Source organism: Geotrypetes seraphini, chromosome 11 (assembly GCF_902459505.1).
Source record: "Geotrypetes seraphini chromosome 11, aGeoSer1.1, whole genome shotgun sequence".
NCBI classification, from domain to species: Eukaryota; Metazoa; Chordata; class Amphibia; order Gymnophiona; family Dermophiidae; genus Geotrypetes; species Geotrypetes seraphini.
The window spans coordinates 128,529,648-128,554,543 of record NC_047094.1 but is presented as its reverse complement, the minus strand read 5'-3'; the positions used below and the strand labels follow the sequence as shown (position 1 = coordinate 128,554,543).

The 24,896-nt window shown below is 42.8% G+C and overlaps 1 protein-coding gene across 1 annotated transcript in view; it reads left to right on the top strand.

Moving 5' to 3' along the window:
- Window positions 1–24,896, top strand: part of SCN1B (sodium voltage-gated channel beta subunit 1) — a 177,507-nt gene that overhangs the window by 136,022 nt on the left and 16,589 nt on the right. The window contains exons 4-5 of the mRNA XM_033914797.1: window positions 7,432–7,573; window positions 21,885–21,986. Coding sequence (XP_033770688.1) covers window positions 7,432–7,573; window positions 21,885–21,951 — 209 coding nt within the window. The 3' untranslated portion in view covers window positions 21,952–21,986. The remainder of the gene's footprint in view (window positions 1–7,431; window positions 7,574–21,884; window positions 21,987–24,896) is intronic.

Genomic DNA, 24,896 nt, shown 5'->3' with positions numbered 1-24,896 from the left:
CCTGGAAACACAGAAACTCCATACTATAATGATTATTAAGGTTTTTCCAATCAGGGAACCCTACCTGAATGGCATGCTTCAATTGCAACCATCTAAAACTTTCTGAGTTTTTAAGACCAAATTTATGTTGCAACTGTGAAAACTCCAGCATAGTACCATTAGCAATAACATCATCCAATATTCGTATTTCTGCTATCATCCAATGTTTCCAGACTAGTCTCTCCCCGCCAATTTGGATCTTGGAGTTTACCCATATAGACTGCTTTGTAGATTTAGAAATTGGAATAGTTGTTAGGTTGCTTACATATCGCAATGTTTTCCATGTATCTACTAGTATCCTATTATTTTTACTATAGCTAGGCATTTTGATACTGAGTACATGGCACAGACGCAAAGGAGACATGAGTTGCCATTCTAACCACAACCAGTCAGGGAGTTTTTCCATGAGTTCTGGGAGGACCCAATACATACCTTGGCGCAAAATATAGGCTTGATGATACCTATAAAAATTTGGAAAATTTACCCCTCCCTCTGAAAATGATCTTTGTAAGGATACCAAAGCCACTCTAGGAGTTTTACCCAACCAAATACATTTTAAAAGAATGCTATTTAATTTTTTATAAAAGGACCCTTGAAAATATATCGGCAACATACCCATCTGATAACAAACCACAGGTAAAATCATCATTTTAATAGTTTGGACTCTCCCTCACCATGAAAGGTGTAAAGGATTCCATTGCTCACACATCTCCGTAACCTTTTGTAATAACAATTTTTCATTTATTTTCATTGTTTCGTCTAATGTATTTTTAATCCAAATGCCTAAATACTTTATACCATCCTCTTTCCAGAGAAAGGGAAAAGAATCAAACAAACCTTTTGTACAATGAACATTAAGTGGAAGAATTTCTGATTTATTCCAATTTATCTTATAACCTGAAAATTTTCCAAAATTCTCAATTAATTCAAGTAAGCAAGGAATGGTTTTCTCAGGATTTCTCAAATAGAGCAATATATCATCCGCATAAGCCGAAATCTTATATTCCCTATCTTTATGAGGAATACCCTGTATCTCCTCTGTTTGCTGAATGGCTAATAACAAGGATTCCAATACAATATCAAAAAGCAAAGGAGATAAAGGACAACCTTGTCTAACCCCCCTTTGCAACCTAAAACCTTCTGAATAATTATTATTAATATATAATTTAGCAACAGGGGAGCTATACAATGCTTGAACCATTTGTATAAATCCTGAGCCAATTCCAAACCACTCCATCGCTTGATACATAAAGGTCCATTCAACACGATCAAAAGCTTTCTCTGCATCAAGTGATACAGAAAAAACTGGATCTTTGAAGGCTTTGGACAAATTCAACATCTGCAATGCAAGCCTAGTGTTGTTAGAGGAATGTCTTTGAGCAACGAATCCTGTTTGATGCATACCAATAATAAAAGGGAGAGCTTTAGCCAAACATATAGCCAAAATCTTAGCTAAAATTTTCCCATCAACATTAATTAAAGAAATAGGCCTGTAATTTGAAACCAGTGTGGGATCTTTATTTGGCTTTGGCAAAACTATAGTTAATGATTCAGCCATGGTACCCGTAATACAACCTTTAGTAAGTTGAGTCCGATACAAATTTAATAAATATGGTAACAGGGTAATTTGAAATGATTTATAGAACTCTACAGTATAACCATCTCCACCTGGAGCAGATCCAACTCTAAGGGATTTCAATGCTGCTTGTAATTCATTTATTAATATTGGCTTTTCTAAACTTTCTTTTATATGCTCAGGAATTTTCTCCTGTATTACTTATAATGAATGGTGGAACACAGTTTGCCTGTATGCACATTATGAATGAATAGCTACAGAAAGGAGGAATTCACTCAGACGGTTTGAGAAAATGTGGGCTCCTTTGCTTACCAGATTATTTTCCTCTTAGCTGAATTGAGATCTCAGTGATTGTAATAAACAAACATACAGTATACTGAATAACCACTTTATACAGTTTACTGTACATGTGGTATTCCTCCTGTCACTAAATGCCTTGTAGATGTGACTTATACATATAACTGCTTTATAATATTCACTTCTGTCTAGGTTTATGGTTACTGATTCTCTTTTTTTATTGTTTTACTGGCTGTTGGATTTACATTTTTGTTTTATGTTCACTTTGGGGCAGATGGCCAATGTATTTTTGTTACTTATGTAAGTTTTAAAATTTAATAAAGATTATAGAACTAAAAAAAATAATTTCTTGAACTGCTGGAAAAGACAGAGCTAACAGATTAACAAACTTTATCACAAGAAGATTGGAGTCATTGAAAATAGCTCTTGTATCGTCTTGAGTATTGTGAATTCATGGATAAAAAATGATCCACAAGATAATCAGGTGCTAAACCATGTAAGGTCATGCACCTTAGTGGCAAAAAAACATGCAGGACTTACACCCTAAATGGTGAGATCCTAGCAAGGACTGTAGCAGAACGTGACTTGGGAGTGATCATTAGCGAAGACATGAAGACTGCCAATCAAGTGGAGAAAGCTTCATCCAGGGCTAGACAAGTCATGGGTTGTATCTGTAGAAGTTTCGTCAGGACTCAAGGATCTCCCATATGAGGAATGGCTGGTTAAGTTGCAGCTATACTCACTCGAGGAACGCAGAGAGAGGGAAGACATGATCGAGACGTTCAAATATGTCACGGGCCGTATCGAGGTGGAAGAAGATCTTTTTTCTTAAAGGACCCAAGGCAACAAGAAAGCATCCGTTGAAAATCAGGGGTGGGAAATTTCATGGCGACACCAGAAAATAATTCTTCACCGAAAGGGTGGTTGATCGCTGGAATAATCTTCCACTACAGGTAATTGAGGCCAGCAGCGTGCCAGATTTTAAGAAAAGATGGGATTGGCATGTGGGATCTCTTCTTAAAGGAAGTTAGGGGGTGGGTCATTAGTGTGGGCAGACTAGATGGGCCATGGCCCTTTTCTGCCATCATTTTCTATGTTTCTAATATACAACCAAACTTAAATCTTACTCTGGCCTCGATTAGTTACTGATGTAGTCTTTGGTAATAATATGTGACACGATCTGATTTTTTTCTGGTCAGGTCATGAAATGGTTCATCTCTTTCTTTGCAGAACGGACATCTAAAGTTATCTTTAATTCCACTTCTTCGGCATCCCACAAGGCTCTATTCTATCTCCATTACTTTTTAATATATTTCTGGCCCCTCTTCTAACCCTAGGGCAGTCCATTGGTTTTACCACCTACGCATGTGCGGATGATGTCCAATTAATCAATCCTATCGACCTTAATGATCCAGATGAAATAATTATCAGAAATTAGGAAAAATAAAATCATGGTTAAACACTTAACATGCTTTCCCTTAACATCAACAAATCTAAGTTGATGATCTTTCCTTTTAAAGAAGGCTTATCATTACACCCTCCCCCTACTGAAATAGACTCATCCCCAGTTCAAATTGTACCTACTTTAAAATTGCTAGGAGTTTTTCTCGACAGCAAGTTCAGCTATCATGCATCAGTGCTGTGGTACAGAAATGTTTTTAACGACTGTGAATGATCCACTCTCTAAAGTTCTAGAACCTTCATCCATAAATACTTTGATCCACTCACGGGTGATCTCTTTGATTATTGCAATGCTCTTTATAAAGGCATAACAAAAAAAGATTCAATTTAAGCACAGAGCATTTTCACAAAAAAATCTTTAAAAAAAAAATTCTCATCTCAATGAAAGATACCATCTCCCTGCTTTTAATCAGTGCAGGCATCTAAGAGTTTGAGAGAAAGTTAAGGGGCTTATTTTATAGCCTCTTCACCCCCTTTGACCTTTCCTACCCACACTGGTCCTGTGGTGTAAACAAAATAAACAAACAAAAAAGACTTTTCCTCTTTATTAAATCCTAGCTCATGTTTGTGGTCTAACACCAGCTCTGGAAGGATACACATTTCAAATCTGACATATTGTAATCATAAAACAGAAAATAAAATTATTTTTCCTACCTTTTGTTGTCTGGTCATTTTTCAAATCATGTTGGTCCCAGGCTCTGGTGTTCTTCTGATCAGGCTCTCCTTCTTTCTTCTTTCTCCGTGCTAACCATCCATCTTTCATCTCTGTCCTCTCCTTCTGTTTCCCTTTCCTGCCCCGGAGGTCTGGCATCTTTCCTTTTTTTATCTCCATCTCCCGCAGCTGCAGCGATGGACCCCCACCATCCATAGATCCACCATCTCTCCTTTTCTCAACTATCCTTTCATCCAGGATCTCTCTTCTGTGTCCCTGTCCCTATTCTCCTCTCCAGTAGTGTCCCCCTTGTGTCCCTGTTCCTATGTTTCCTCCATGCCTAGCATCTTATTTCTGTTTCATGTCTCTCCCCATATCCAGCTTCTTCTTTCTCTCTTCCTTACCTCCTGTATCCCCTTCCCAGGTACAGGCTTTCTCCTACTATCTCTCCTGCCATCCTGCACCCTGCCCACCTACTTTGAAGCAGTATCTGTCCCTCTTTTACCCTTCCCCTTGTGGTCTTGCATTTCTCTCTCCCTCTCTCCATTAGTGCAGCACCTCTCCTCTGCTTTCCTCTCCCTCTCTTTTGTTTGGTCTCTTATCTTCCCTTCACATCACCCAAGGTCTGGCATCTCCCCTCCCCTCTCTTACTCTCTCTTATCCCTTCCTCCTCCTCCCTCTGCACAGGCCTAGAAGGCATCTCTCAGTCTTCAACATGCGAGTATAGCAAATGTGTTTTACTGCCCCCCCTGCGAAGGCCTGCCTCCCCGCCATGAAGGCCTGCTCCCCCCACAAGCCTGCATATTCCCCCAGTTTCCCCATTTTAAGCTAATAAGGCAGCCTGCAGGATCGCCGGTGCTATAGCGATCCCTGCAGCTGCCGTCGTCCTCAGCCGCACGTTTCCTCTGCCGCAATCCTGACCCTGACATCAGAGGAAGGGCGGGACCATAGCAGAGAGAACGTGCTGCTGAGGATGATGGGCAGCTGCAAGGATCACTACAGCACCGGCGATCCTGCAGGCTGCCGTATTAGCTTAAGGTAAGAGCGGGGAAGCTGGGGGAACATGCAGGCCTTTTCGACTGACCCTTCCCCCTCAAGTAGGAGCGGCAGTGGACAGCCAGCAAGAGGCAGCGCTGCTGCTCCTGCTTTAGAAAGGCACAGGGGGAAGGGTCGGTCATTGAATCTGGAGGCCGATTTTTTTTAAAAAATTGATTCGAATCGATTCACCCAATTCGAATCGGTTCAAATTGTAAATGGGGCAGCACTACTATTCAGGCTTATGTCCCTTTATCAAAATTGTGCTCTGTCCATCATGGCGATTTGTCTATGCCATATGTAAAGGGAACTGAGACTGAATTTTTCATTTGTGATTATGTTTTCCTGTAGGGGACCCCAGGAATGGAATCTTCTACCTTTGTACATCAGAAAGCAAAGTAATTTTGATGGGTTCAAGATGTTACTGAAGAGACATTTATTTTGCAATATGAAATATGGGCATTAAGACTTCTGTTTTAGTGTAAGCGCTGGTCGCTTATTTTGTGAATGTTTTTACATGTATTTTATGTATTTTTATTATGTATGTTTATACTGTGAGCCGCTTTGGGAAAAGCGGGTTATAAATAAAATAAAACAAAAAACCCAGAACAAACTCTCTAGTTCAGAGCTCAAATTTGCATATTCATTAGTTCTGCTAACCTTAGGTCAAACCATAAACTTTCCTTTAGTTTCAGCTAATTCGTTTCTGGTCTTTTTTTCCCATATGGGCAGAGTAGTAAAGGAAGTACCATTCTTGTGTTGCTAACAAAACATAAACTGGGCCCCTTAATTAGGGGAAACTGAGCGATGAATGGGAATATACTGTATCACTTTATCTATCTCTTCAGGACATAGATGACTTATTCTGCCCGTCTTATGACTCCTTATGAGGTGTAAGTGTTATAAAAGAAGGAGAAAAAACACAGAAGAGTTGGGAATCTAGAGTAAGGTAGGCCCCAAAAAGGCCTCTAACAGTAATCTATTGTAGTACCTTATCCTGGAGGAAGTCTTAAAATAGAAGAACACAAAGGAATGATTTGGGCAGGAAGAGAAGCCTTGAAGTAGTTATTTAATGTTGTACACAAAATAGTGTTAGATTGTGAAAGGGAAAGATTACAGGAATACTGACAGAAAGTTAACTTTAAAGTAATAGAAAAGGAATAAGATGCCTGGTTCATTATAGCATTCTCTGATAACCTTTTCACAATTCAATGCCTGAATCTTATAGCAGGAACATACAGTCAACCTCCCTTAATTGGGTCTGTGTAATCACATCGTTTTTTCTTGTGTGCTAGAGATGTATTATCAGAAAAAGAAATGGTATATCATAAAATGCAGCATTAACCATTTAAACCTCAAATACAAAATAACCTCCAGTTCTTTCTGCTGAGTATGATTGCTTATTAACTTCTACCCAACTTAGAAGGTTCTTTTTTTTATTTTTAAATTCTTTATTCATTTTTAAGATTACATTAAGTGTTACATATATTCAATCACATTAACAATAAATATATCACTTACAGACTATCATTTGCACATTACTTAAAATCTTATCCCTCCCCCTTCCCCCCTCCCTACCATAAATTCCAGTATAATATAAATATGTATTAATAAAATATCCCCACCCTACCCAATTAATACTAATAAATTTAAGGGAAACAAACTCTACTACTCCGTACAATATTTTGTTAATGGTTTCCATACATCCTGAAATTTCTTGAAATAACCCTTTTGTAATGTAATAAATCATTGGGTAGAAGTTAATATAACGCAATCATATTCAGCAGAAAGAACTGGAGGTTATTTTGTATTTCAGATTTGTTTAAATAATCCAGTTCCTCCATTTGTTTTTGATAATATGAACCATTTAACCACTGTTTTAACAGTATTTACATCTCCATTCTTGTCACTCTGTACTTTTTCTAATTCTGATATATCTTTTTGAGATGCAATGCTGGATAGAAATATTTCAGGGACATTTTATGAGTGCCCAACTATAACTCTGAACAGCTCTGACCAAGGTAGTGTGATAAGGTAGACTGTACAGAATCTGGGAACTCAAATTGATTATCAGATTTGGGGTCAGAAAGATGGGGGTGGGGGTTCAGTGCTGTAGAACTGGCTCCAAATGTGTTTATCCTAAGTCCCAAAATGACCAGGCTAATAAATACCAGATGGTCAAAGGAAAGATTGATATATTGAACTCTGCTTCTCTTCCAGGCCAACCAAGTTGAGGGTGAAGAATACAAATGGTTTTAGGGGGCTGATAGTCTCACATGTTCTGGAGTCTGTGCAGTGAGGTTATCACCACAGACACAGGACTTTCCTGTCCTATCCTCATGTTCTTTTCTCTTTTAAATCCTCACCACAGCAAACAGGGATATAGCGTCCATCATCTCAGAAATCATGATGTATGTGCTAATCGTGTTCCTCACTATCTGGCTCGTGGCAGAGATGGTCTATTGTTATAGGAAGATTGCTGCAGCCAGCGAAGAGCCTGTGCCAGAGAACGCGTGAGTGCCTTACTGAGCAACATCCTTATATAAAGACACACATGTACACATTAGCCTGCATAAGACAGCCCAGGCCCTCTCCCTCACTGCACTTGCTTTTCAGCTTATCTAGCCAAACAGCAGCACAAAATGATCACATTAAAAAAGAAAAAAAGCCTGACTAAATATGATATGAGTACTTCCAGTTTTGGGGAGGAAAAGAATTCAGAAGCCCTTCTTATGGATGTTTGCCTGCTCTTAGGGCCAAATATTTTTAATTGGTCTTAAAACCTCCTTGTTTTCTATTTTAAGCAAAAGTGCTTACTAAAAGTACTCTATAAGCACTCTGCAATTAGTACAGCAAACTGAAACTTATCTTAATCAAAAACTTGTCCTTCAGTAAATATGAAATTTATCTTCATCAAAAATGCAAAGGGGAAATGGTTTAACCTGCAGGCTTCCTCAGGGGTCACAGCAATTCAAAATTCAAGCCGCTACTGAAACTGAAAAGCAGTAAAACCCATACTTCAACCAATGTTTTTATTTGAATAAGATGCCTGGAGCTTTTTGATACATTGTTCATTGTTCTTTCATCATGCAGCTGTTTCTGTTATCCAAAATCTAGAAGTATCACTTATTTAAAGTCAGACATTTAAACAGATATTTATACAGAATTATGACAGAGCAAGCCCTGCAAAGACCAGGAGAAAGTGGAGAAATAGTGCACTGGACAGCTGACCACTGCTGCTGTGTTATCCAGTTCCAGAAGGAAGAGTCTTTGACCAGTCCTGGTTTTGAACATTTATTATAAAACAATGTGTTATTTGTAGTCCCTTCTTCTACCCATTGAAATCAATATTGCAGGACTTACAATGGATCTGGATGGGATTGTTAGAAAACCAGGAGTGGCTCAAAACCTTCCTCCTAGAATTGAGTAACTTAACAGCATTGCAGTACAGGTAAGTGTGATTTCTGTGATCATACTTGTCCCTCCGTCTTCTACATATGGGATCCTAGTTTAGAAAGGAAGCAACTCCACTGGGAACAGGAAGAAGTAAAGGGCAGCTTCTGAAACGGGGTAAGAGGCAGCTGCAAGGAGGAAAAAACCAGTGAAGGGAGAGCCTGTGGCTAAGACAGTAATGGTAGGAAAGGAGGAGACTGCTAAAGGGGAAAAAAGGAGGTGACAGCAGCTACTGGGTCGGTGGAGATAATAGTAGTAACTATAGGAACAGGAATGCACCACAACAGAGCTCTGCTTCGGTTTCCAAGAGCTTTGTGGTGCATTCCTTTGTCTTCAAACACTCACGCCACAGCAATTTGAGAATACAGTGGTACCTCGGTTTACGAGTGCACCGGTTTGCGAGTGTTTTGCAAGACGAGCAAAACATTTGCAAAATCGGTGCCTCAGAAACCGAGCATGGCTCGATTTACGAGCACCCCTCCCCCCCACAATCTGGCACCCCCCCCGCCACGAACCGAAACCCCCGACACGATTGGGCACCCCCCCGCCATGATCCGACATCCCCCCCGACACAATTGGGCACCCCCCCTCCGCTTCTTACCCTCATCTGGGCACTCTTGAAGCTCGGCCTCCTCGTCTGCTGGGCCTTGAGCATCTGAGCATGCTCAAGGCTTGCGAGTTCACGTTCACGTTTAGAACGTGAACTCGCAGGCCTTGAGCATGCTCAGATCTCAAGGCCCAGAACGTGAACTCGCAGGCCTTGAGCATGCTCAGATGCTCAAGGCCCAGCAGACGAGGAGGCCGAGCTTCAAGAGTGCCCAGATGAGGGTAAGAAGCGGCGGGGGGGTGCCCAATTGTGTTGGGGGGATGTCAGATCATGGCAGGGGGGTGCCCAATCGTGTCGGGGGGGGGGTCGGATCGTGGCCGGGGGGTGTGCCGGTTCGAGGCGGGGGGTGCCGGATCACAGGGGGGGGTGCCTGATCGCGGGGGGGGGTGCCTGATCGCAGGGGAGAGCCTTCAAGAGGAGCAATGCCGGTTCTCGGGGGGGGGGGGGAACGCATCAAAGCGAGTTTCTATTATTTTCTATGGGGAAACTTGCTTTGATAAACGAGTATTTTGGATTACGAGCATGCTCCTGGAACGGATTATACTCGTAATCCAAGGTACTACTGTATAGAACTGTGTTTGGGAGACTCTTGATAAAGGCATATTTGCCGAAACACTGTCAATGTCGAGTCTACAATTTGGTGTGGTGCTGCCATTTAATAAAGAGTATTTTGGACAGTCCATTGCTGAGTGATTGACACCTTTTCCTCACAACTTTCTTCTTTGGACTATTTCCTTCTTCATAGAGGCCTTCTTATACTTTTTCTTCTGTGCTTATACAGATATTCTCATTAGAGACTTATACATCCTGGTTCTAGAAATTGCAAACCCAAATTTCTGACTAGTATACAACTATGTGTGTTCAACTTTTAGAAGATGGTCAGTTGTATGCATAACTTAATAGATTAATTAGATGCTAAAGAACTGTAAATTACAGACCAGTAAGCCTCACTTCAGTGCGGGCAAAATGATAGAAACAAATATAAAAAATAAAATTGTGGAACACGTAGGCAAACATTATTTAACGTGACGGAGTCAGCAGGGCTCGGTGCTTGGACCCGTGCTCTTCAACATCTTTATAAACAATCTGGACATTGGTACGACGAGTAAGGTGATTAAATTTGCAGACGATACGAAGTTATTCAGAGTAGTGAAGACACAGGGGGATTGCGAAGATCTGCAACGTGACATAATCAAGCTTGAGAAATGGGCATCGACATGGCAAATGAGGTTCAATGTGGATAAGTGTAAAGTGATGCAAGTCGGTAACAAAAATCTCATGCACGAATACAGGATGTCCGGGGCAGTACTTGGAGAGATCTCCCAGGAAAGAGACTTGGAGTTCTGATTGACAAGTCGATGAAGCCGTCTGCGCAATGTGCGGCGGCGGCAAAAAGGGCGAACAGAATGCTAGGAATGATTAAGAAGGGGATCATGAACAGATCGGAGAAGGTTATCATGCCGTTGTACCGGGCCATGGGGTGCCCTCACCTGGAGTACTGCGTCCAGCACTGGTCGCCATACATGAAGAAGGACACGGTACTACTCGAAAGGGTCCAGAGAAGAACAACTAAAATGGTTAAGGGGCTGGAGGAGTTGCCGTACAGTGAGAGATTGGAGAAACTGGGCCTCTTCTCCCTTGAAAAGAGGAGACTGAGAGGGGACATGATCGAAACATTCAAAATACTGAAGGGAATAGATTTAGCAGATAAAGACAGATTGTTAACCTTTCCAATGTAGGGAGAACAAGAGGGCACTCTCTAAAGTTGAAAGGGGATAGATTCCATACAAATGTAAGAAAGTTCTTCATCACCCAGAGAGTGGTAGAAAACTGGAACGCTCTTCCGGAGTCTGCTATAGGGGAAAACACCCTCCAGGGATTCAAGACAAAGTTGGACAAGTTCCTGCTAAACTGGAACGTACGAAGGTGAGGCTGGACTCATTTAGATCACTGGTCTTTGACCTGGGGGCCGCCACGTGAGCGGACTGCTGGGCACGATGGACCACTGGTCTGACCCAGCAGTGGCAATTCTTATGGGTTCAACCGAGGGAGATCTTGCCTCACCAATTTACTTGACTTCTTTGAAGGTGTGACTAAACAAGTGGATAAAGGTGAGCCGGTTGATATAGTGTATCTAGTTTTTCAGAAAGCTTTTGATAAAGTTCCTCACGAGAGGCTCCTGAGAAAATTAAAGTGTCATGGGATATGTGCCAAAGTTCAGTTGTGGATTAGGAATTGGTTATTGGATAGAAAACAGAGGGTAGGATTAAATGGTAATTTTTTTCTCAGTGGAGGAGAGTAAACAGTGGAGTGTCGCGGGGTCTGCACTGGGACTGGTGCTATTTAACATATTTATAAATGAGCTGGAAATTGTAACGATGAGTGAGGTGATTAAATTTGATGATGACAATGACACTAAACTGTTCAAAGATGTTAAAACGCATGCAGATTGTGAAAAATTGCAAGCGGATCTTAGGAAATTGGAACACTGGGCATCCAAATGGCAGATGAAATTTTATGTGGACAAATGCAAAGTGATGCACATTGGGAAAAATAACCTGAATCACAGTTACCAGATGCTAGGTCCACCTTGAGGATTAACACCCAAGAAATGAATCTGGATGTCATCGTAGACAATACGATGAAACCTTCCGCCTAATGTGCGGTGGAGGCCAAAAATGCAAACAGGATGCTAGGAATTATTTAAAAAGGGATGGTTAACAAGACTAAGAATGTTATAATGCCTCTGTTTCGCTCCATGGTGCGACTTCATCTGGAGTATTGCGTTCAATTCTGGTCTCCTTATCTCAATAAAGATATAGTGGCACTAGAAAAGGTTCAAAGAAGAGTGACCAAGATGGTAAAGGGGATGGAACTCCTCTCGTATGAGGAAAGACTAAAATAGTTAGGGCTTTTCAGCTTGGAAAAGAGACGGCTGAGGGGAGATAGAACAGGATGAATGGAGTAGAACAGGTACAAGTAGATCGATTTTTTTGCTCCATCAAAAATTAAAAAGACTAGGGGACACTCTATGAGGTTACAGGGAAATATTTTTTAAACCAATAGGAGGAAATTTTTTTTCACTCAGAGAATAGTTAAGCTCTGGAATGCATTGCCAGAGGATGTGGTAAGAGTGGCTAGCATAGCTGGTTTTAAGAAAGGTTTGGACAAGTTCCTGGAGGAAAAGTCCATAATCTGTTATTGAGAAAGACATGGGGGAAGCTACTGCTTGCCCTGTATCGGTAGCATGGAATATTGCTACTCCTTGGGTTTTGGCCAGGTACTAGTAACCAGGATTGGCCACCGTGAAAACGGGCTACTGGGCTTGATGGACCATTGGTCTGACCCAGTAAGGCTATTCTTATGTACTTAACCAATAATTGGTACTAATTGACAGACATATATAACTCTCAGTATTCTATAAGTGGGAGGGGTATGGGCAGGTCAGGGGCATGTCCAGCAGTTAGCATCAGTTAGCCTGAGCATGTCAGGGGCATGTCTGTCATGTCCAGCAGGTCAGGGACAAGTCTGGCAGTTAGCTTGAGCACCAGACTGGTATAAGTACTCGCTTTTAAAGTCAAGCACATTAAGGCAGACTTACACTAGTATTCTATAATAGAAATTGTGCGTAAAAGTATGTTATAGAATCTGTGCTTAGTGCATATCATTCCAATGCCTAACTTTAGGCATTCTGTAGAGAATTACCTCAATAGTGAAACTGAATAAGTCTCTGCTGAACATAAGAATTGCCGCTGCTGGGTCAGATCAGTGGTACATCGTGCCCAGCAGTCCGCTCACACGGCGGCCCTTAGATCAAAGACCAATGCCCTAACTGAGACTAATCTAATCTAATCTTCTATTTGTGCGTTGCTCATTCCTATAGAGGCTCAAGGCGACTGTAAAGAGATGTAAGAGGGGAGAGAAAGAGCAGATAGAGAGAGGAGGCCTTACCTGCGTATGTTCTGGTTCAGTTGGAACTTGTCTAACTTTGTCTTGAATCCCTGGAGGGTGCTTTCCCTTATAACAGACTCCGGAAGAGCGTTTCAGTTTTTTTACCACTTTCTAGGTGAAGAAGAACTTCCTTACGTTTGTATGGAATCTATCCCCTTTTAACTTTAGAGAATGCCCTCTCATTCTCTATCTTGGAGAGGGTGAACAACCTGTCTTTATCTACTAAGTCTATTTCCCTCATTATCTTGAATGTTTTAATCATGTCCCCTCTCAGTCTCCTCTTTTCAAGGGAGAAGAGGCCCAGTTTCTCTAATCTCTCATTGTACAGCAACTCCTCCAACCCCTTAACCATTTTAGTCGCTCTTTTCTGGACCCTTTCTAGTAGTACTGTGTCCTTCTTCATGTACGGCGACCAGTGCTGGGGACAGTATTCCAGGTGAGGGCATACCATGGCCTGGTACTGTGGCATGATAACCTTCTCTGATCTATTCGTGATCCCATTCTTAATCATTCCCAGCATTCTGTTTGCCCTTTTCGCTGCCGCTGTGCATTGCGCGGACGACTTCATTGACTGGTCAACCAGTACTCACAAATCTTTCTTAGGGGGTCTCTCCAAGTACTGCACCGGACATCCTGTATTCGTGTATAAGATTTTTGTTACCGACATGTATCACCTTACACTTATCTACGTTAAATCTCATTTGCCATGTCGCAGCCCATTTCTCGAGCGTGTTTATGTCACGTTGCAGGTCTTCGCAATCCTCCTGTGTCTTAACTACTCTGAATAACTTAGTATCGTCTGCAAATTTAATCACCTCACTCGTCGTACCAATTTCCAGGTTGTTTATAAATATGTTGAAGAGCATGGGTCCAAGCACCGAACCCTGTGGCACTCCACTCGTGACGCTTTTCCATTTATTTTGTATATTATTTAAAGTAATAGAGGGATGGTAACATTATTAATACTAAAGTATAGCTGTGAAAATATTACTATATATTAATTTTCGCCACAGAATACTAAGATTTATCTCCCTATTGAGTAGGTGAATTGGTATAATTCTGAAGACCACACTTTGAAAAACAGGATAGAGCTGATCCAGAGGGTATATGGGGGTAGACTTAAAAGATCTCAATATGGAGAAAATTTGTAGAGGGGAGATATGATAGAGACATTTATTTAAATACATCTGTGGCTTAAATACACAGGAGGTGAGTCTCTAAATGGAAGCTATGGAATGAGGAGGCATAGGATGAAGGTGAAAGGGGACAGCCTCAAGAGTAACCCGAGGAAATATTACTTTAAGCAAGGGGGGATAAATGTGTGGAATAGCCTCCCAGAAGAGATGGTGGAGACAAAAACAGTTTCTGAAAGCTTGAAACTAGTACATAGGATCTGTAAGGGAGATAAATAATTAGTAAATAGTATGGATTAGTAGACTGGATAGGTAAGGTGACCATACGTCCCTTTTTCAGACCCCCTGTCCTGTTCTCCCCACACACAGCTTCAGGATGCCGAAATGTCCTGTTTTCAGGGACAGCGTCCCGGAACTGTCCTCGGGGACAAAGGGACAGGCGATCACTTCCTGTCCCTACATGCCGCAAAAAAAAAAAGCCTCCTTCCTTTCCCCCGGTCCGCTGCTAGCTTACTGCCCTGCTGCTAAAGCCGATAGGAAGTCTTCTTTCCGACGTCAATTCTGACGTCGGAGAGGATGTTTTGGGCCAGCCAGTCGCTGCCTGGCTGGCCCAGAACGTCTTCTCCGATATCAGAATTGACGTTGGAAAGAAGACTTTGTGTCGGCTTTAGCAGCAGCAGCAGGGCGGTAAGCTAATAGCAGACCGGGGGAAAGGAAGAAGGGAGACTTTTTTTTTTTTTTGGCGCAGCAGGGACGGAAGGAGGTAGGCAGGCAAACAGGCTGGCTTTGGCCAGGGAAGGAGGGAGAGAGATAGACAGGCAGGCAGGCTGGCTTCGGGGGTGGGGGTGGAACAAAGTGTGGATGGCAGTGAGAGGGACATAGAAAGGAGGCACTGGGGGCACTAAAGACATGGGAAGGAGGCACTGGGGGCGCTAAAGACATGGGAAGGAGGCACTGGGGGCGCTAAAGACATAGGAAGGAAAGAGGGAGGGAATAGAAAGGGACAATTCTTGGGCCTGAGTGCAGAAAGAAAGAAAGAAATCAAAGAAAGGATGCACAGTCAGAAGGAAACGCAACTAGAGACTCATGAAATCACCAGACAGCAAAGGTAAGAAAAATGATATTATTTTCAATTTAGTGATCACAATATGTCAGTTTTGAGAATTTATATCTGCTGTCTATATTTTGCACTATATTTGTCTATTTTTCTATAGTTACTGAGGTGACATTGCATATTTTAAAGTCATCTGCCTTGACATCTTTGAAACCCCCCCCAAATATGAATGATAAATAATTAACATTTTCTCTGCATATAGTGAGCTTTGTAGTTTTTAAAAATGTTATGGTTACCATTATGAATTAATAAGATATTATGTGTACATGAAAAATGAATGGAAGAAATTGGGGGTGGGATTGGGGGCAGGGCTAGGGTGGGATTGGGGCGGGGCTAGGGCAGGATTTGGGGCGGGACTGACAATTAATAGATGTCCCCTTTTGATGAAAAAAATAAATGGCCATGTTATGGATAGGCCATACATTCTTATTTGCTGTCATTTTCTTTGTTTCTTTGAGACTGATTTGCATGCAGATATCTCTAATATATATTATTTGTGAATATCCTGAAAACTTGATTGGTTATGTCCCAAAGACTGATCTGAGAACCCTGATCTGAAGTCAACAGTGGATATGTTTCCTACCTATAGGGCATACATGTGCACTCAGACATCCTGACAGAGACATTATCTATAAAAACTAAACACAAACATACCTAGTTTCAGTTTTGTCATATAATTTGGGAGGCTTCTTGCCTTTAAGTTATCAGAAATGGTTTGGGAGAGGCCTCATTTTATCCAGTGAATTTTTGTTTTGTTTGTTTTCTTTCTTCTTGTTTCCCATCAGGCTGTTGCTGCTTAATACTGGACTTCTCGTTCTAATAGTCCATTCAGAAACCCTGTCTTCAAAGCTCCTGTCAGCAAGAGATGTGGATCTTAGCTCCCTTTAGATTCTTCTTGACCAAGGGCAGATTGATCTGTCTGGCATTTGAGCATGCCATTGTGCTGCTGAGAGACAGGATTGGGGAACACCAGCAACCAGGGCCGGCTGAACCAGGGTTACAAGATTTAGCATCTGAATAAAGATGACATGTGGGCCCGCCCTGTTCTGCCCTGGCCTCACCCCATTCTGCCCCCCAACCCCAGTCCCACACAAACCTTGTCACTTCAGGCCGAGTCATGAGTGCATTTGTGTTACCGTGTCACATCTGCGCATGCACAGATACTCAGCCCCAATCTCAACAGCTTTTCAAAACCCGGACAAAGTGCCTGGTTTTGAAAAGCCATTCAGACACCTGGAAAGTACTCTAAAAAGATGAGATATCCAGCTAAATCTGGATATCTGGTAATCCTAGGCTGAACCTATGGACCAGGTGAGGCCCTGGCCTAAGGTGCCATTGATAAAGACTGCCAAAATCCTTATCCAGTCTACCTTCAGACTTCTATAGGGATAGATGCTGGACTGAGATTGTGGCACCCTTTATTATCAGGGCCTTGAGACAGACCCAGATGCACTAAAGTCAGCGATTGTCACTAAACCTGTTTTGACAGCTTTAACAACAATCGCTTTTGATGGCTCATCATGTGTTTTTCCTTCGATCTCCCATTTTCAGATCTGGCCATGCAAATTAGCTAAAACACCATGTAAACTAGCCAAGCGATTGAGCCACTAACATCGCTTGGCTATGCACAAAAAAGCAAGGGTTTTGGCGATCCAAATAAACAACAGATCCAGCCAGACCTATTGGTAACTGTGTTACCGACAGGTCTGCCTGTTTTTTTGGTTTTTATCCTTTTTTTGTTAATGGCACAGATATTTTGCTGGTGTTACATACACAAAATATCTATACCATATAAAAAAATGAAAAAAGCCCCCCCCCTCCCGCCAAAGACGACTCTCCCTGATGAAAAACACAGCACCGAGAATTTCCCCCCCTTCCCCCCCATGCTAGCAAAAATTGGCAGGTGATATACCCATTCCCTCCTGCTATGCCACTCCCCCCCCCCACACACACACACAAGATAAAAATGATAGGAGGGATGCCCATTCCCTTCTGCCATGCCGACCCCCTAAACACCAGGTGCCCCCCTCCAAATATCCCCTTCCCTCTCCCCTTCCCCCCCAAAAAGGCAAGAGAGTTGCCCACTACCTCCTATGACTATAGGTCCCCCCCCCTACCTTTCAAGGAAGTTGGGAGCAGGAGGGATGCTCCGGCACTTCTCCAAGGCCTGCCTATCTAAAATGGTGGGCCTTCCCTTCCCATCATGTGATGCCTGGGAGGGGCCTAAGGTCCTAATTGGCTCAGACACCGAAGGCCCCTCCCCATACATCACATGATGCGCCAGGGAGGGGAAGGCCCACCATTTTGGACAGGCGGGCCTCGGGGAAGGAGTGATTGAGCATCTCTCCCACTCCCAACTTTCTTGAAAGGTACGGGGAAGGGGGACTTCTGGTGGCAGGAGAGAGTGGGCATCTCTCCTGCCTTTTTTAGGAGGGGAAAGGGGGTGGGTAGGGGAAATTGTGTGTGGGGGGAGCACCTGACGCGGAGGTGGGCATCTCTCCTGCTATTTCACTGCTGCATGGGGGTGATTGGCATTGCATCTCTCCTGCGATTTTGTTTCTCGTGTGGTGGTGGTGGGCAGCATGGCTGGAGGAAATGAGCATCTCTCCTGCAGATTTTCGCTACTGGAGAGGGGGGATTCTCGGTGCTGCGTTTGTCGGGGGTCATCAGGGAAGGACGTCATAACCGGAGTAGGGGGGGGCCTTTTCCCCATTTTTTTAATGGAGCAGATATTGTGTGTGTGTAACATACACAGCATCTGTGCACATAAAAAAAATAAAAGGTTTCCTGCCCCAAACAGCTGAGTGGTAGGAGGCTGCTTTCGGGGCTTCCCCTGTAGGCTTTGTAAATGTGTGAGAGTCACTCTCACAGCGATCAGTCGGATGGGAGAGACAGGGATTGCAATGAACCTCTGCGTGAATCATTCTCATGCAGACTTTTTAATACAGTGGTACCTCGGTTTACGAATGCACTGGTTTGCGAGTGTTTTGCAAGACGAGCAAAACATTTGCAAAATCAGTGCCTCGGAAACCGAGCATGGCTCGATTTACAAGCGCCCCCTCCCCCACGATCCGGCATCCCCCCCCCCCCGCGATCCGGCACCCTCCCCCCCGCGATCTGGCACCCCCCCCGCTGCAATTGGGCACCCCCCCCCCCGCCGCTGCTTACTGTCATCTGGGCACTAGCACCGGCATGTCATGTGCATTGGTGCCGGTGAACTCGCAGGCCTTGAACATGCGCAGATGCTCAAGGCCCAGCAAGAAGAGGAGGCCAATCTTCGGGCGCCGGCACCAATGCAAAGGACATGCCGGTGCCGGTGCCCAGATGACAGTAAGCAGCGGCGGGGGGTGCCCAATCGTGGCGGGGGGGGGGGGGGGTGCCCATTCACGTGGGGGTGCCGGATCGCGGGAGGGGAGGGTGCCGGATCGCAGGGGGGCTTTCGGGGGAAGCAATGCCGGATCTCGTGGGGGGGGATTGGGGGGAACGTATCAAAGCGAGTTTCAATTATTTCCTATGGGGAAACTCGCTTTGATAAACGAGCATTTTGGATTACGAGCATGCTCCTGGAACGGATTATGCTCGTAATCCAAGGTACATCAATACACTGTACATCAATAGCTCATTTTGAATTGGATCAGAGCAGACCCACACTGATCCTCTTTAGTGCATCTAGCCTTCAGTGCCTTAGCTGGTCCAGCAGGAAAAGGAAACTTAATAGAGGTGAAGATACCAGATCACAGGAGGGGTGGGCAGGGGGGGAGAGATATACTAGATTGTGGGGGTGGGAGGGTGCCAATGTAAAAGCTGATTCAGAGTGCCACAGTCCATTGAGTTGGCACTGCTAGCAGCAAAAAGGAAAAGCGAAAATAAAAAACAAAACAGCATCAGGCCTTTGAGCCACTGCAGAAGTTCCTGCTCCTCCCCCTCCCACTAATCTGTTTTGAAGTGGGAGCGAGAATGCAGCAGGGTTTGAGTTTTACAGGGGCTAACTTATATTTATGTGTACAGTGGTGCCTCGCATAAAGAACGCCTCGCACAGCGAACGCTGCACACAACGAACTTCATGTCATGATTCATACAACGAACTTCGTTTCACACAACGAAGTCGCCCGAGCTTCCACGATCGCTGCCGATGTATTGCATCCTTCCGCGCAGGCACTGCAGGCAGTCGTTAGTCACTGCGCTTAACGCGTTTCACATCAAGTTTCAAGTTTATTATATTGTTTGATTAAACGCTTTTACAATTTCAAAGCGTTTTACATAAATAAAATAAAGTGGACTTACTTATACAATTACTATTTATATAAACAAACTGGGAAACAACTTTAGACAAGAAGACAGCTGATAACAATGGGAAGGTGGGGAGGAAATACAATTTTTGTTAAAAGATTACATAAAAGGGAAACACATTGGGGAGATAAGGGGATAAAATGAGAGACCGAAAGGATGTCAAGAAAAATGAGAATTTGTAATCTGTCAATTAAAGGCTTCTTTAAAAAGAAGACATTTAAGGTTCTTTTTAAATATTTTTAAATCTTGTTCTAATCTTAAAAACAAAGGAAGAGAGTTCCATAACATTGGTGCCGTAACGGAGAAAATTGAAGCACGGCGAGTTCCAATAATTTTTAAAGAGGGGACATTTAAAGTACATTGCGAAGATGATCTGAGAGTTCTAGATTAACTGTATGGAATCAAGAGCCTATCTATGAAAGCCGGACTATTAGATTTTAATGTCTTAAAGACTAAAAGAGCTATTTTGTAAGTAATCCTATAAGATATTGGCAACCAATGAGCTCTTTGAAGTAAGGGTGTGACGTGATCAAATTTTTTGGAACCTGAAATAATCTTTATTGCAGTATTTTGAACGAGTTGAAGACGCCTTATATCCTTTTGGTAAACCCCTTTTAATAAGGAGTTACAATAATCCAATTTTGAGATAACTAATGAGTGGATCAGTGTATTGAGAGAAAATGAATCAAGAAGGGGAGCAAGTGAACGGATCATTCTTAATCTGTAAAAACAGTTTTTAACCATTGCACTGATATGTCCTCGGAAAGTAAGATTGTTATCTATTAAAACCCCCAAGATTTTTGTATTAGTGGTCTGAATGAGGGGTTTATTATCAATTATAATTGGACTTGTAAGTTGAACTCCTTCTTTCTCTGAAAAGAGTACAGTTGTGGTTTTATTAATACTTAAGGAAAGTTGATTATTGTTTAACCATTCATGAATTTTTGCTAACTTCTTATTAATTTCTGTTATGTCCTGCAAACTATTGGGGTCAATGGTGTGCAGGAGTTGGAAGTCATCTGCATAGGCATATACTGTGAAGCCTATGGATTGACATAGTGTTAATAATGGGGCCAAATAAATATTAAACAATAATGGTGAAAGTATGGACCCTTGTGGTATTCCATAATTATTTTGATTAGACTTAGAAAAGGAATTTTTAAAGAAAACATTGGAAGATCTATCTGTAAAGTAAGAACGGAACCATTCGTATACTTGATCTGTGAGACCTATAGAAGAAAGGCGATGAAGTAATAGACAATGATCAATTGTATCGAATGCAGCAGCTAAGTCAAGGGATATGAGAATAACAGATTTATGTTGATCCAGAAAATAGTGAATAGTTGTAACCAGGCCTAATAATGAATGTTCAGTCGAATGATTTTTACGAAATCCTGTTTGATTGGGGTGTAGTACCTGAGTTTTGTCAATGAATTCTGATAATTGTTGAAATACTACTTTTTCAGTGATTTTGGCTAAGAATGGAAGACTCGAAATTGGACGATAGTTAGAGCAATCGGACAAACTGGTTTTGGTATCCTTGATAATAGGAAGTAGAACAGAATGCTTCCAATCCGTTGGAACTGATGAGGTGGACAGACTTGTATGTATAATTTTAAGGATAGCTGGACCAAATACAGAGAAGTAACGTTTGAGAAGAAAAGGTGGAAAGGGTTCAGATATAGACCCTTTAAGTTTTAGACCTTGAAATAGCTGTTTTATTTCTGTTAAAGATGGAAGGGTAAAGTTGGAACAAGTGGCATGTAGGGACCTGGTTTTTAATAACGAACTTTTCGCATAACAAACTTGCTCCTGGAACGAATTAAGTTCGTTGTGTGAGGCACCACTGTACTTATATTTTACTTGCAGAATGGGTTGCAGGGCATCTTTGCAATGCCACAGGGAGGTAACGGAGAACTGGACTGGGCTGCAAAAAGGACCCCCATAGGACAGTATCTTACTATAATCTTAATTGATATGAATCCTGTCAGGTTCTGCCAGCTCTAGTTTTGCCTCTATGCAGCTGTAGACTTGTACTTCAGATTTTTCAAAGAAAAGTAGAAATGTAAGTCCATTGACAAAATCAGCACTGGATGAGACTGACAGCAACCCTAGCTATGTAGTATGCCAGCACTCCCTTTTTCCTGTCTCTGTAGTATCCGCGTTCAGCCTAAAGATGTACAGTGAAAATAAAAACCAAAACTGTGATAGGGAGTCTGTTGATAACCCTTTAGGTGACATGAATTGTAAGCCTGACATTTCTCTTCTCCTTGTAGGTCTGACTACTTAGCAATAACTTCAGAGAGTAAAGAGAACTGCCCAGTTGTCCAGGTGGAGGAATAGCAGAGGAGCCAGCAACAAAAAGGCTCTATAGATAGGTAAGCACTGGATGCATCCTCTAGTCTAGAGTGTGCTTTGGTAGGGTTACCAGATGTCCGAATTTCCCAGGGTATGTTTTCCTTTTGGTGGTCTATTGGGGTGTCAGGGCGTCTTTCCTATTTGCCCTCATTTGTCCAGGTTTCAATGTTTAGGGGCAGCGATAGAGGGTGGCTGTGTGGTGGGCTGTGATCCGCCAATTGACATCCCTCCCTCCCTCTGTGAGATCTCAATTTTTGGGCCTCCTAAAAGCAGCAGTCAACAGGCTGCTCCTGGCCTGCTCGCTGGGACCTTTCCTCTGTCGCATCACTGATGACGCGGCAGAGGGAAGCCCTGGTGGGCAGGCCGGGAACAGCCTATTCGTATCGTGTAGCAGTATCAGCAGCAATTCCCACACTCTGCCTGCCACTGACCTGGAAGTCTTTCTGCAGCAGAGGGGAGACTTCCATGTTAGCGGCAGGCAGCATGTGAGAGTTAGAGAATGACACGGTGGCTGTTACCCACGGTAATCTGCAAAAACAGTGGCGTGGAAATAGTGTTCACCGCGGCTACAGGGACAAGGCCATTCACTGCCCCATGGAGCGGTGAATGGCTTTGTCTCCGCAGTTAAGGGAGGGAACGCGCACAGTCACCGATCGCGCACCCTCCCTCCTTACTGATAGCCGCCCAAGCATTTCCCTCCCTCCCTCCTTACTGATCGCCGCCGCCCGATTGCCTTCGGCTGAGCATCTCCCTCCCTGCCCCTTACCTTCGCAGCAGGCAATTTCTCTAAATTTGCTTCCTACAAGCAACCAGAGCGTTGAAATCGCGTGTGGCTGCTATAAAGGTCATCTCTGATGCAACTTGAAGTTGCATCAGAGATGACCTTTCCTTCAGCCACACACAATTTTCTTTTTTTAATTTATTTATTTATCATTTTCAAACTTCAATATCAAGCATAATAACTTGTACAGAAAGAAGTTAAACAAAGTTAAACCCAAGAACAATTCCATCAGAATTAACATTTCAACAATAGAAGAAAAAAAGGAACATATATATGTTTAACTTTACTCAAAACCTCCAAAAGGATCCAAGGTTAATAAAGAGCGAGAAATTAAGCAAATGTTCAAAGAATATCAAGGCTATAGAGCTGAGAGCTAATGTCTAAATTAATCTAAAGAGCTAATGATTTTCTTTCGCCAAACGGGATAATGACAAGAAGGTAGTTAATTGAAAAGGTTCAAAGAAAACATACTTAATTTCACAGTGATATAGTATATACTTACAGGTATGCCTTAAATAGAATGTGGCCCCTAAAGCTAAGACACCTGGTTTCAAAAGAAGAAATTTACATCGGCGCTTCTGCGTCTCACGTGATAGATCAGGAAACATCTGAATTTTAAATTTAAGAAATTCTTTTTATCTATTTTTGAAGAATAATCTCATAATCTATGCCTTATCTGGCTGAAGAGCCACCGCCAAGATTAATGTAACTGGGATTGACATTTCTTTGTCTGATGTCTCAAGTAAAGTTGATCAAAATGTATGTGAAACGTATTGTGAATGGTATTTAGTAGCAGGGAATCATTCATACCACATTTACAAAAATTATTGACATCACACCATTGATATGGAAAATTATAGAACAACGGAGAAAAATAAACCTCAATTGTGAGGGGACGGGACTACAGAAGTACCCGAACCAACTCACATCATCACTGATTTATGAAAAAACTCCGTGTACATTTAAATAAATAGTTTCCATTCATACAAAGTTTTAATGTTTTTCAAAGATTTTTCAGTGTGAGCAATGTAAGCAAAGTCCAATATACTGGAACATATCAAAAAAATGAACAAGATCCCAAACTGACTAAAATATTAGCGAGGGCTACAGCTCAACTTTACTGATGTAAGCGGTTGTTAAGGCGTGGGGTCTAGAACAATAATAAGAGAGAAAACATCCACTCATCTGAAGGTGTGAAGTGACTCAAAAAGCTCTCAATTCCTTGTCCCGACAGAAAAGTCTTTCTGTTTCGCCTAGAAGGCTACTTCAGGGGATAAATCCAATGTCCAAATATCACCCCGCTTCTTCCAACACGAAAGTAGTAAAGCTGGCTCCTCTCGCAGTTCCAGAACCATTTTGAGAGGAGCCAGCTTTACTACTTTCGTGTTGGAAGAAGCGGGGTGATATTTGGACATTGGATTTATCCCCTGAAGTAGCCTTCCCCGGCGGCATCGGGATCCGACATGGGGTCTGTGGAGCCGCTGACCAAGGCTGATATGCAGCGCTGGATTCAGGAGGTGAAATCTGAAATCGCGGCTGTGGTGGTGCAGGTTCCGGAGACAGTGCAGGAATTGAGGTCGGATCTCATTGAAGTGGGCTCTCGAGTGGATGTTGTGGAGACCCGGCTGGACACATGTGAGGCGACCGTAACTGGGGTGCAGCGGAAATTGGAGGATGCCGGAGCTGAATACCAACTCCTGATGGACAAGGCTGAGGATCTGGAGAACCTCACTCATAGAAATAATTTGCAGGTGCGGGAGCCCCCAGAGGAGCCTGAGTACAGGGATGTTAGAGATGCTGTACTGTGTGTGTGCTACGATGACTGCTCCAGGATGACCTGGGTATAGAACAGGCACATCGAGCTTTGGGCCCTCGGCTCTCTGACCAGCCAAAGGATGTGGTGATTTGTTTACAGAGCTTTGTGGTCAAGAAGCGGGCCTTGTGGAGGGCCAGGGATCTGGGCACAGTGAACTGGGAGGGCCATCACCTGGAATTCTACCAAGACCTGGCAGCCAGCACTTTGCAGAATAGGCGCTCCTTTCGGGAGGTCACTAAGGCTCTTCAGCGGGGCAATTTTCATTACCATGGACTTATCCTTTCGGAGTGGCTATCACCATTAATGGAGTACACACCAGGGTCACCTCTGTGC